The 13,406-nt window shown below is 49.4% G+C and overlaps 1 protein-coding gene across 4 annotated transcripts in view; it reads left to right on the top strand.

Moving 5' to 3' along the window:
- Positions 1–13,406, top strand: part of LOC119967526 (protein argonaute-1) — a 175,913-nt gene that overhangs the window by 120,439 nt on the left and 42,068 nt on the right. For all 4 annotated transcript variants that reach the window (XM_038800218.1, XM_038800199.1, XM_038800209.1 and 1 more), the window contains one exon: positions 8,541–8,700. In XM_038800218.1, coding sequence (XP_038656146.1) covers positions 8,541–8,700 — 160 coding nt within the window. The remainder of the gene's footprint in view (positions 1–8,540; positions 8,701–13,406) is intronic.

Raw genomic sequence — 13,406 nt, forward strand, 5'->3', positions numbered from 1 at the left:
GTGGAGCCGTGACCAGGGCTGCCAAACTGGTGCCCCTGCATGAAGCCGCCTCCACCCGCTCTCAGATAGACCCCGTACCCACCATCCATTTCCTTATCATGGCTATGTTAGCTGCCCAGTAGTAGTTGATCAGATTCAGCAATGCCAGTCCCCCCTCGCTGCGGCTCCTTTCAAGCATCACCTTCCTCACCCGCGGGGATTTTCCCGCCCAGACAAAGCTCATGATGATTTTGCCAGTCCTTTTGAAGAAGGACTGTGGGATAAAGATCGGGAGGTACTGAAAAATGAACAGGAATCAAGGGAGGATTGTCATCTTTACAGTCTGCACCCTCCCCGCCAGTGACAACGGGAGTGCATTCCATCTCCGAAACTCCCCCTTCATTTGTTCCACCACTCTAGTCAAATTTAACTTATGCAACCTGCCCTAGTCTCGTGCCACCTGTATCCCCAAGTACCGGAAACTTTCCTCAACCAGCCTAAAAGGCAGCTCCTTCAGCCTATTCTCCTGGCCCCTTGCACGCACTACAAACATCTCACTCTTGGCCATATTTAATTTGTACCCTGAGAACCGGCCAAACTTCCTCAATGTTTCCAGTATATTTTCCATCCCAGCCAGTGGGTCTGACACGTACAGGAGCAGGTCATCCGCATAGCGAGAGACCCTGTGCTCCACCCCCCCCCCCCTCGTCATTCCCTTCCACCCCTTTGCAGCTCTCAACGCAATCGCCAACGATTCTATGGCCAGCGTGAACAGCAACGGGGAGAGTGGGCATCCCTGTCTAGTCTCGCGATGTAGTCTGAAATAGTCTGACGTTATCCTGTTCGTCCTTACGCTAGCTTTTGGGCCCGAGTACAATAATCTGACCCAGTTAACCAGTCCCTCCCTGAACCCAAACCGTCCGAGTACCTCCCACAGATAGTCCCCCTCCATCCGGTCGAAGGCCTTCTCAGCGTCCATTACCACCACTACCTCCACCTCCTTGCCCGTCGGGGGCATCATAATCACATTCAGCAATCTTCTCACGTTGGCTGTCAGCTGCCTGCCTTTAACAAACCCTGTTTGGTGATCCCCAATCACCTCCGGTACAGTCCTTAATTCTAATCGCCAGGACCTTGGCCAGGAGCTTGGCGTCCACATTAATCAGGGAGATTGGCCTATATAGAACATAGAACATAGATAAATACAGCACAGAACAGGCCCTTCGGCCCACGATGTTGTGCCGAACTTTTGTCCTAGGTTACTCATAGATTATCATAGAATTTTGGACAATAAGGGCAATTTAGCATGGCCAATCCACCCAACCTGCACATCTTTGGACTGTGGGAGGAAACCGGAGAACCCGGAGGAAACCCACGCACACACTGGGAGAATGTGCAGACTCCACACAGACAGTGACCCAAGCCGGAATCGAACCTGGGACCCTGGAGCTGTGAAGCAATTGTGCATCCACAATGCTACCGTGCTGCCCTTAGGACCCGCAGGAATCCAGGTCCTTGTCCCACTTTAATATCAGCGAGATGGTGGCTTGCGACATCGTTGGAGGTAGGGTCCCTCTGTCCCTCGCCTCATTAAAAACCCTGGTCAGGACCGGTCCCACTATCTCCGAGAACGTTTTGTAAAACTCTACTGGGTATCCACCCGGCCCCGGGGCTTTCCCCAACTGCATGGCCTTTAGGCCCCCCAGTACCTCCTCCGCTCTAATCGGGGCCCCCAGCCCGTCCACTAGTCCCCTGCCACACTTTTGGGATGGTTAGTCCGTCCAGGAACCATTTCATCTCCTCCGGGGGTTCTGAATGTAAAGCTTACTATAAAAGTCCCGAAATACCTTATTCAGTCCTGGCGGGTCCTCCACTCTGTTCCCCTCTCCGTCCACCACCCTACTTATTTCCCTGGCCACCTCCCTCCTCCTGAGTTGCTGCGCTAGCAATCTGCTGGCCTTCTCCCCATGCTCATACACAACTCCCCTTGCCTTCCTAAGTTGTTCCACGGCTCTAATCGTAGATGGCACCCCCAGTTCCGCCTGCAGTCTCCGTTTTTCCCTGAGTAGGTCCTCCCCCGGGGACCCTGCATGCTCCTCGTCTATCCGGTGGATCTCCTTAACCAATCTATCCAGTTCTGCTCTGTCCGCCCTATCCCTGTGAGCCCGAATTGAGATCAGCTCCCCCCCCCCCCCCCCCCCCCCCCCCCACCGCCTTCAGCGTTGCCAAACTAGCTTCATTATTATTGGGCGGCGAATGTGGACAAGGTGCAGTGTTGGTGGGAAGGAGAAGGGGTAGAGTAGGCTAGGATGGAGGCGGAATCGTGTAAGAGGTCTAGTTTGAGGGCTATGATGACGGCAGCATTGCCAGTTGCTCCGAGTAGGTATTCAGGGAGCCCAGTGATGCAGTCCACGGTGAAGATACGGAATCAGCTGAAAAGGCATTTTAGGGTGGAAGGAATGTCGGTGCTAACGCCGCTGTGCGAGAATCATGGGTTTGAGCCGGGGGGGGGGGGGGGGGGGGAGGGGGGGTGGATAGTGTATACAGGAGGTGGAGGGAAGTGTGTCTGGTCAAGGTGAGGGATTTGTATTTGGAGGAAGGGTTCGCCAGTCTGGAGGAGCTAAGGGAGAGGGTAGAGCTGCCGAGGGGTAGTGAGTTCGGGTATCTACAGGTTAGGGACTTTGCACAAAAGGTCTGGAAGGGGTTCCCTAGATTGCTGGGATACACCCTGCTGGAGTGACTGTTGCTTCCGGATGTGGAAGGGGAGGGAAGAATTGGGGATATATATAAGTGGCTGGGGGAGCAGAGAGGTGAAGATCAAGGAGAAATGGGAAGCGGAGTTGGGAATGCAGATCAATTGGGGAGTATGGAGTGAGGCACTGCAAAGGGTAACGGGAGCTCCTCTTTTGCAAGGATGAGCCTGATAACAGTTTAAGGTGGTGCACAGGGTGCATATGACTCGGGCGAGAATGAGTGGGTTCTTTCAGGGGGTAGCAGATGAGTGTGAGAGGTGTGGGCGGGGGCCAGCGAATCACGTGCACATGTTTTGGGGTTGTGAAAAATTGGGAAGATTCTGGGCGGGAGTGTTTGCGGTCTTAGCCAGGATAGTGGAGGAGGGAGTGGACCAGGACCCTTTGGTGGCGATATTTGGAGTTTCAGAGAAGCTGGAGCTCATGGAGAGGAGGAAGGCCGATGTCTTGGCCTTCGCCTCTCTGATTGCACGGCGACTAATTTTGCTGGTGGCGGTCGGCATCGCCACCGGGGGTAGCAGCATGATTGGGTGACCTGTATGACTTCCTGCGGTTAGAGAAGATAAAGTCTGAGTAAAGGAGCTCAGCAGGGGAGTTTGAGAAAAGGTGGGGGATGTTTCTGACCGTATTTGAGGAGCTGTTCGTCGAGGGGGGTTGGGGGGGGGGGGGGGGGGGGGGGGGTGAAAAAGGAGAAAAATCTGTACAGACTGTATAGTTGATTGTTGGGAAGAATGTTTACCGGGATGTCGACTTGCTGTAACCTACTTTGATACAAGTTTGAATAAAATACGTTTTTTAAAAAAAGAACTTTATTTCGGATCGCCGGATGGGGCGATGAACTTTGTTAAGGACAGGGGACTGGCAGGTGATGGAGGACATTGAACTTGGGGGCGAGTAACTGTGCCTATGCTGCTAAATTTCTTTTCTTTTTAGGCTGTATATGTAGTGTTTTAGTCCCAGTTTTTGGGCCGTTGCTCAGTTTTGTATGTGGCTTAACTTTGTTTTTAATGGGGGATGGTGGGTTGAATTTTCATCATTATGTTTGTTGGGGACTATTCTGTTTTGCATACATATGTTCGAGCACAGCGAGGGAGATCAATGGGGGGTAGAGATGCTTGGCGCCATGGGCGGAGGCTACCAGGCTAGCTGGGTGGGCTAGCTCACGGAAGCGCAGTGGGGGGGGCAAACAGGTGATCAGTTTGTTGTGGGGGTTTAGGATTGCTATTTTGTTAGGGGGGAGGGGGAGGAAGGGGGGAATTGTTCTGCTGACAGGGGAGGGACTGGCACTTGGAGACAAATTGGAGGTTAGTGACAGTGAAAACCCAAGTTGGGGGAGGGCTGATCACATGGAATGTGAGAGGGCTGAATGGGCCGGCCAAGAGGGCTCGCGTGTTTGCGCATTTGAAGAGTTTGAAGGCAGACGTGGCAATGCTACAGGAGACACACTTGAGGGTGGTGGATCAGACTAGGTTGAGGAAGGGTTGGGTTGGGCAGGTATTTCATTCGGGGCTAGACTCTAAAACTAGGGGGATAGCGATCATGATCAATAAGCAGGTGTCATTTGAGGTATGGAATATAGTGGCAGACTCTGAGGGAGTAGGTATGTTATGGTGAGTGGGAAGTTGGAGGGGATGCCGGTGGTATTAGTGAATATTTACCCACCAAACTGGGACGATGCGGAATATGAGGCGGGCGCTGGTGAAGATTCTGGACCTGGACTCGCAAACATTGATCATGGGGAGGTGGGAATGACTTTAAATGGTCGTTGATCCGAGGTTGGATCGGTCGAGTTCAAGGACAGGGAGGGTGCCAGCCGCGGCGAAGGGGTTTATGGAACAGATGAGGGGGGGGGGGGTTAGGGTTAGATTTGTGGAGGTTCGGATGGCCAAGAGCGAAGGAGTGGTTCTTTTTTCTCCCATGTTCACAATGTGTACTCTGGATTGATTGTTTCGTTTGGAACAAGGCTTTGCTGGCAAGAGTGGTGGATGCCGAGTATTCGGCGATTGTTGTGTCGGACCATGCCCTGCACAGAGTGGATTTACAGGTGAGCACGGGGGAGTCAGCGCCCGCAATGGAGATTGGATGTGGGGGGGGGGTGCGGTCGGGTGAGAGATGCCATCCAGAATTATTTGGAGATAAATGACACGTGGGAAGTTTCGGCACCAACGGTATGGGAGGCACTGAGGGCAGTAGTTAGGGGGGAGCTAGTTTCGATACAGGCTCATAGGGAGAAGGTGGAGCGGGCACAGATGGATAGGCTGGTGAGGGAAATACTCCAGGTGAACAGAAGGTATTCTGAAGCCCCAGAGACGGAGGTTGTTGAAGGAGCAGCAGAAGCTACAAATGGAGTTTGGTCTGATATCCACAGGGAAGGCGATGGGGCAGTTGAGGAAGGTGAGAGGGGCGATATATAAGTATGGTGAGAAGGCCAGTTGGATGCTAACACATCAGCTCAGGAAAAGGGAGGCGGCCAGGGAAATAGGAAGAGTGAAGGACAGAGGGGGGAGCACGGTCTTGGACCCAGTGGGGGTGAACGGGGTGTTCAAGGAGTTTTACAGTCGGCTGTATGAGTCGGAGCCCCCAGCTGGGGTGGAGCGAATGAGGCAGTTTTTGGAAGGGTTGAAGTTTCCAAAGGTTGGTGGAGGCGTTGGGAGCCTCGTTCGGGATTGTAGAAGTTGTAGAGGGATTGGAGGGCCATGCAGTCGGGAAGGCCCCCGGCCAGACAGCTACCCAGTGGAACTTTACAAGAAGTCTACTGGGATGGTGGGCCCGCTGCTGGTGGGGGCATTTAATGAGGCAAGGGAGAGGGGTGTTCTTCCCCGAACAATGTCACAGGCTTCGATCGCATTGATCCTGAAGCGGGAGAAGGACCCAGAGCAATGTGGGTCATACAGTCCACAAGTTGTTGGCACGTCCGAAGCTTAGGGGATTCTGGCAGGAATTTGTGGATGTCATGAAAATGAGAGTGGCGGCGAGTCCAGAGGTGGCGATTTTTGGAGTGTCGGAAGACCTGGGAGTCCAGGGGGCGAGAGAGGCTGATGTTTTAGCCTTTGCCTCCTTGGTAACCTGGAGACGAATCTTACTAGCGTGGAGGGACTCAAAGCCCCTGAAATCAGGGGTATAGGTTAACGACATGGCTGGATTTCTCAGGCTTGAGAAAATTATGTTTGTCCTGGGAGGATCAACATTAGGGTTTGATCGGAGGCGGCAGCCGTTTAACGACTTCTTCGGAGAAAACTAAACTGTTACAGATTCAATAAGGGAGGGGGGGGGAGTTCAGGAGTAAGGGGGGTAGGGGGTGTCCAGCTATTTTTGTCTACCTTAGGCGGGAACAGTGGGAGATGGAACGGTGTGTTACGCACGGAATTATGTTTACATTTGTATTTGTATCTTTTGTTGTTATAAAACTATAAATGCCTTAATAAGATGTTTTTTAAAAACTGGAATAGCTAAGCCTTTACAGACTAGGAAGATCTAGAGTTCAGTCTTTGCTGGGTTAACTGATCTCAGCAGGAGAAGCAAAAGTGACATTGCAATGTAACACATTCCTGGAATGGGAAAAGAAGCATTAGGCGTGCAGCGTGGGCAAAGCTGAGGACGTGATTGAGCTCCACTCTGATTCTCCCTCAAGGTCAGATAATCTGGTGAAACTCACACATTAAGAATGGCCATTTGCAAAGAAAATGAAAAATTTATACCAGCATTTTCATGACCCCCCCCAAACCCGGATGCCTTTAAACATTTTATGACAATAAAGTACTTCTCAGTGTTGACACTGTTGGAATGTAGAAAATATCATGTCCAATCTGTGCACAGCAAGCTCCTCCAAACAGCAGTGTGTGACGAGATAATTTGTGATGTTGATTGAGAGACATATATTGTCCAGTACTCCAGGGATAATTCTGCTGCTCTACTTCAAAATAGTGCTATGCATTCTTTTGCATTGACCTGAGAGGCAGACGAGGTCTCAGTTTAACGTATATGAAAGAAGGCACCTCCAACAGAGCAGCACTCCCTCAGTGCTACATGGGAGAGTCAGCATTGATTCTTGTGCTCATGTCCCAGAGTGGGAATTGAGCACAAAAAACTCAGAGGTCAGAACTTAGCCAGTGTGTCCAAAAGGTCAGTATTTTAAACAAAAATATAATTTTTCACATAAATCTTTGAAAAACATCAGGATAGATAAGTACTCTGGGCCTGACGGGACATACCCAAGGTTACTACGGGAAGCGAGGGAGGAGATTGCTGCGCCGTTGGCGATGATCTTTGCACCCTCACTCACCACTGCAGTAGTACTGGATGTTTGGAAGGAGGCGAATGTTGTTCCCCCGTTCAAGAAAGGGAATAGGGAAAATCCCTGGGAATTACTGACCAGTCAGTCTTGCATCTGTGGTGAGCAAAATATTGGAAAGGATTCTGAGCGATAGGATTTATGATTATTTAGAAAAACATAGTTTGATTAAAGATAGTCAGCATGGCTTTGTGAGGGGCAGGTCATGCCTCACAAACCTCATTGAATTCTTTGAGGATGTGAAGCGAGACATTGATGAAGTTTGGGCAGTGGATGTGGTATATATGGATTTCAGTAAGGCATTTGATAAGGTTCCCCATGGTAGGCTTATTCAGAAAGTTAGGGGGCATGGGATACAGGGAAATTTGGCTGTCTGGATACAGAATTGACTGGCCAAAAGAAGACAGAGTGTGGTAGTGGATAGAAAGTATTCCGCCTGGAAGTCAGTGACCAGTGGTGTCCCGCAGGGACCTGTTCTGGGACCTCTGCTCTTTGTGATTTTTATAAATGACTTGGATGAGGAAGTGGAAGGGTGGGTTAGTAAGTTTGCCAATGATACGAAGGTTGGTGGAGTTGTAGATAGTGTCAAGGGCTATTGCAGGTTACAACAGGACATTGACAGGATGCAGAGCTAGGCTGAGAAGTGGCAGATGGCGTTCAACCTCGATAAAGTGAAGTGATTTATTTTGGAAGGTTGAATTTGAATGCTGAATACAGGGTTAAAGGCAAGATTCTTGGAATGTAGAGGAACAGAGGGATCTTGGGGTCGTACATAGATCCCTCACAGTTGCCACACAGTTTGATAAGGTTGTTAAGAAAGCGTATGATGTGTTGGCTTTCATTAACAGGGAGATTGAGTTTAAGAGCCACAAGGTTTTGCTGCAGCTTTATAAAACCCTGGTTCGACCACACTTGGAATATTGTGTCCAGTTCTGGTCGCCTCATTATAGGAGGGATGTGGATGCTTTGGAGAGGGTACAGAGGAGATTTACCAGGATGCTGCCTGAGGGCATTTCTTATGAAGAAAAGTTGAGGGAGCTAGGGCTTTTCTCACTGGAGCGAACAAGATGATGAGAGGCATGGATAGATGGCCAGAGACTTTTCCTCGGGGTGGAAATGGCTGTCACAAGGGGACATAATTTTAAGGTGATTGGAGGAAGGTATAGGGGAGATGTCAGAGGTAGGTTCGTTGCACAGAGAGTGGTGGGTGTGTGGAATGCACTGCCAGCAGAGGTGGTGGACGCAGAGTCATGAGGGATATTTAAGCGACTCTTAGACAGGCACATGGACAGCAGTAAATTGAAGGGGTGTAGGTTAGGTTGAACTTAGATGAGGATAAATGGTTTGCACAACATCGTGGACCGAAGGGCCTGTACTGTGCTGTACTGTTCTATGTTCTGACTTTAATGTTCAAAAAATGGACTGCTGAGCAGATTGCTCTTTTAACTTAAAATATTCAATATGAGCTGAAACAAATCTGAAGGAACTATTTTTTGACCATGATTTTTTTCTCAATTTAGCTGAGGTGAAGCGAGTAGGTGATACCCTCCTTGGGATGGCCACACAATGTGTTCAGGTGAAAAATGTTGTCAGGACATCTCCTCAAACACTGTCTAACCTCTGCCTAAAAATCAATGTGAAATTGGGCGGAATCAACAACATATTGGTACCTCATCAACGGTAAGCACTATATTTTATATAAACAAATGAGGATCGGACTATGTGGTATTTGATAGCTTGTGCCTTTAACACTGCAGTTACGGTATGATAGCTGCTTGACATTATTGAGAGGAACTTTCCACAATCCTACTTCTGATGCAGCAGACAGTTTAACAGAAAGTCATGGGTACTTTGGCAATGATTTTCTGTTCATTGATATTATTAGACAAATATAATGAGCAATATATCTCCAGTGAACCTCATGGTGTGTCCAAGGTCCCATTGATAACATGGCACTTTGAAAGATCTATTTGTTCTTCCAAGCTCCCTGGAGATTGTGTTGGCGGTTTCATCAACATTATATTTCATTCACACAATATGGGCATTGCTGCTAAGGTGAGAATTTATTGTCCTTGAGAGGGTGATGGTGAGATGCCTTGTGAATACAACTGAGTAGCTTCCTGGTCCATTTCAGAGGCAGTTGTGATTCAACCACATTCCTGTGCATCTGAAGTCGCATATTGACCAGATTGGGCAAGGACAGCACATTTCCTTATCTTTTTTTTTTTATAAATGTTTTTATTCAGTTTTCATATTTTATATTGAACAAATTACAAATTGTTAGGAGAGAAAAAGAACAAAAAAAAAAAAAAAAAAAGAAAAAAAACAACAAACAAACACGCAAAAATTAACATACATATTTACAGGTAAGCATCTTCGTAGTAGTAACTGCGCCCGCCCCCCCCCCCCCCCCCCCCAACATGTTTATTTAGTTTGGTTTTGGGCCTTCGCTAGCCATCGAACCCCCGTACCGAACCTGTAGCCCCTCCCGCTACCTTCCCCCGACTATTCTTCCTCTTGTACATTGGCCACAAATAGGTCCCGGAACAGTTGCATGAATGGCTCCCACGTTCTGTGGAAGCCGTCGTCCGACCCTCGGATGGCAAATTTGATTTTCTCCATTTGGAGAGATTCCGAGAGGTCGGACAGCCAATCCGCAGCTCTGGGCGGTGCTGCTGACCGCCAGCCAAACAGGATTCTACGGCGGGCGATCAGGGAGGCAAAGGCAAGGGCGTCCGCCCTCCTCCCCAGGAATAGATCTGGCTGTTCTGAAACCCCGAAGACCGCCACTATCGGGCATGGCTCCACCCTCACTCCCACCACTTTGGACATAACCTCGAAGAAGGCTGTCCAGTACTCCACGAGTCTGGGGCAAGACCAGAACATGTGGGCGTGGTTGGCCGGGCCTCTTTGGCACCGTTCACATCTGTCTTCCACCTCCGGGAAGAACCTACTCATACGGGTTCTTGTTAAGTGGGCTCTATTTACCACTTTTAGTTGCGTCAGGCTGAGCCTTGCGCACGTGGAGGTGGAGTTGACCCTATGCAGTGCTTCGCTCCAGAGTCCCCACCCTATCTCCATCCCCAGGTCGTCCTCCCATTTCCTTCTTGTTGCGTCCAGTACGGTGTCGTCCCTATCTACCAGTCGGTCATACATGTCACTACAGTTCCCTTTCTCTAGGATACTTGCGTCCAGTAGGTCTTCCAGTAGTGTCTGTCGTGGCGGTTGTGGGTACGTCCTTGTCTCCTTTCGTAGGAAGTTTTTGAGCTGCAGGTACCGTAGCTCGTTCCCCCCAGCTAGCTGAAACTTCTCTGTCAGTTCGTCACATTTCCTTATCTTAAAGGATATTAGTGAAGCTGGTGGGTTTTACAACAATGTGATAGACACATGAACGGGCAGGGAATGAAGTTGTACAGATCTTTTGTGCACCAGGTGTGTGTCTAAATAAGGAATCTGGATTGGCGCAGGCTTGGTGGGTCGAAGAGCCTGTTCCTGTGATGTTCTTTGCTCTCTGTTCTTAGTTTTATGGTCACCATCATTGGTGCTAGCTTTTTATTCCAGATTTATTTAAATTTCCCAATTGCCATGCTGAGATTTGATATTTCCAGATCATTAGTCCAAGCCTCTGGATTGCTAATCCAGCAATAGAACCATTATGCTACCATTCCCCTCGAAGTGACGAAAAGCCAGAAAGTGACACGTGAAAAACATGATTACATCAGCCTTTCTCGAACAAAAGTTTTTTTTCCCCTAATTCCACATATCTGATAGAAAGTGGAATAAGAGACACTGCAGTTGACAATGACTGTGTATATTGGTGACGCAACAACTTATTTTTGAAAGTCAGGTTTTATTTAGCCCTTAATAATAGCAGTCGGGTTTTTATCTGGCTTCCAGAAAGCAAGATATAAGCTTTCATTCTCCAGGTGAATGTGGGAATGGAATTTTCTTTGATTTCATGGGATTATTTTGGGAATTAAACATTTTCCTCCCACCTCTTGCTTCTAGCTATAGTTGTGGAAATGGCTAGAATACACATAATTTCACCCATTCAGCCCATGACTGGACGCAGATCCACAAGTGGAACCTGACCAGCCTGGCAGAGGAAATATAAAGGGACCGACTGAGATGGGATCGCCCCGCTCTCCCTAGCGGGGAGAGTACAGACGATCAAGATGAATGGGCTGCCGATCTACATCCCCAAGGCCTTTTTCCAAGCAATAGACAAAATGATTATAATGTTTGTGCAGAGAGGGAAAAACCTAAAAATCCCCAAAACAGTACTACAAAGGAGAAGAAGCATGGGAGGCTTCTGGTGTGCTCTGATGGGTGAAGAAACCAACTACGGGTTGGATGAGGATGGAGGAGTCCTCCTGTACAGGAATGAACCTCTGGGCCCACTCAACAACAGCACTCCCATCCCTGTCAGCAAAACACTCAACTAGCCCAGTGGTGGTAGCAACCTTGAGAACCTGGAATCCGAAGAGTCAGCTATGGCCCTCATCTGTGGCAACCACAGGTTTTCACCAGACATGCTCGACGTCACCTTGGAGATGGAAACAGGACCAGGGAAACTGATGATTAAGGACTTTTACACTGGGGACAGATTAATGACCCGATAGGAACCGACAGAGAGACTGGAACGACCGAATGGACAGGAACGTCGACATCTGCAAGTGAAAACCTTTCTTCGCAAGGAGTCGACAAAGTACCCAAGGGTCCCGCGAGACAAGTGTTAGAGGAGTTACTGGACGCAGACAGTCTGGGAAAGGGGAACTGCGGGGTCATATAAGGACGACTTTTAGAAAAGACATGCTCCCTACTGGACGAAACACGAGCTAGGGACGGAAATAGGGTGAGGACTCTGGAGCGAAGCACTGAGCAGGCCAACTCCACCTCCTCTTATGCAACGCCTCATGCAGCTAAAAGTGGTGCACAGAGCACACCTGACAATAACCCGAATGAGCTGGTTCCTCCCGGAGATGGAGGATAAATGAGAATGGTGCTAGGGAGGTCTGGCCAACCACACCCACATGTTCTGGGCCTACGCCAGATTTGTCAGGTTTTGGACAGCCTTCCTTGAGGCAATGTCCAAGATTGTGGGGGTAAGGGTGGAGCCGTGCCCAACAGTGGCAGCCTTTGGGGTATCAGACCAGCCAGAATTGCATATGGGGAAGAGGGCTTCACGCCCCTGTCTTTGCTTCCCTAATTACCCATTGGGAAATCCTGCTCGATTGGCAATTAACAGCACCACCCATAGCTGCAGACTGGCTGGCAGACTATTCAGAATTTCTCCACCTGGAGAAGGTTAAGTACACCATCTGAGGGTCTGAAGATAGCTTCCACAAAGCATCGAGGCCATTCACCAACCTGTTCCAAGACCTGTTTGAAGCCAACAAGTGATAGAGTGGGGTGGAGGGGTGCGGGTGACGCACAGGAGCCACCTGGACCACAGAGAGAAGACAGAGTGAGAGCAGGTCAACGGAGGGTGAGAGACCGGAGGAAACATGAAGGGGGAGGCCAGAGTGTGACCGACACAGGGACCAGAGGGCCCAACACAATGTCACACGAAAATGAACCCTCAAAAAGCATGATGTGGAGATGCCGGTGTTGGACTGGGGTGATCACAGTAAGAAGTCTTACAACACTAGGTTAAAGTCCAACATGTTTGTTTCAAACACTAGCTTTCGGAGCACTACTCCTTCCTCAGGTCAAAAAGCAGGAAGACAACAGGCTGGGAAGAGCGGGAAATAAGGGACGGAAGGCCAAGTGACAGGGAAGGAAGAAGAAGAACACTGCCCACCACAGACAAACACTGAACAACCACACATGGTGAAGAGAAGGGCCTAGGATAAGACCCTGAAACAACAAAAGAAGGGAGGTAGGGGGGGAGAGAGGGAGTGCCGAAAAGAAATAACATGTAAGCTAACCATCTCCTCTGTCTTTTTAAAAATAAATTTAGAGTACCCAATTCTTTTTCCAATTAAGGGGCAATTTAGTGTGGCCAATTCACCTACCCTGCCCATCATTGGGTTGTGGGGATGAGACCCACACAGACACAGGGAGAATGTGCAAACTCGGTGACCTGGGGCCGGGATCGAACCCGGGCCTTCGACACTGTGAGGCAGCAGTGCGAACCACTGCGCCGGAATGCCGCCTCGTCTCATCTATCTCTCTCTTTTTTTTAAATTTAGAGTTTCCAATTAATTTTTTCCAATTAAGGGGCAATTTAGCGTGTTCAATCCACCTAGCCTGCACATCTTTGGGTTGTGAGGGCGAAACCCACACAAACACGGGGAGAATGTGCAAACTCCACACGGACAGTGACCCAGAGCCGGGATCGAACCTGGGACCTAACCGTCAGGCTGCAGGGCTAACCCACTGCG

This window comes from Scyliorhinus canicula, chromosome 1, assembly GCF_902713615.1.
Source record: "Scyliorhinus canicula chromosome 1, sScyCan1.1, whole genome shotgun sequence".
NCBI classification, from domain to species: domain Eukaryota; kingdom Metazoa; phylum Chordata; class Chondrichthyes; order Carcharhiniformes; family Scyliorhinidae; genus Scyliorhinus; species Scyliorhinus canicula.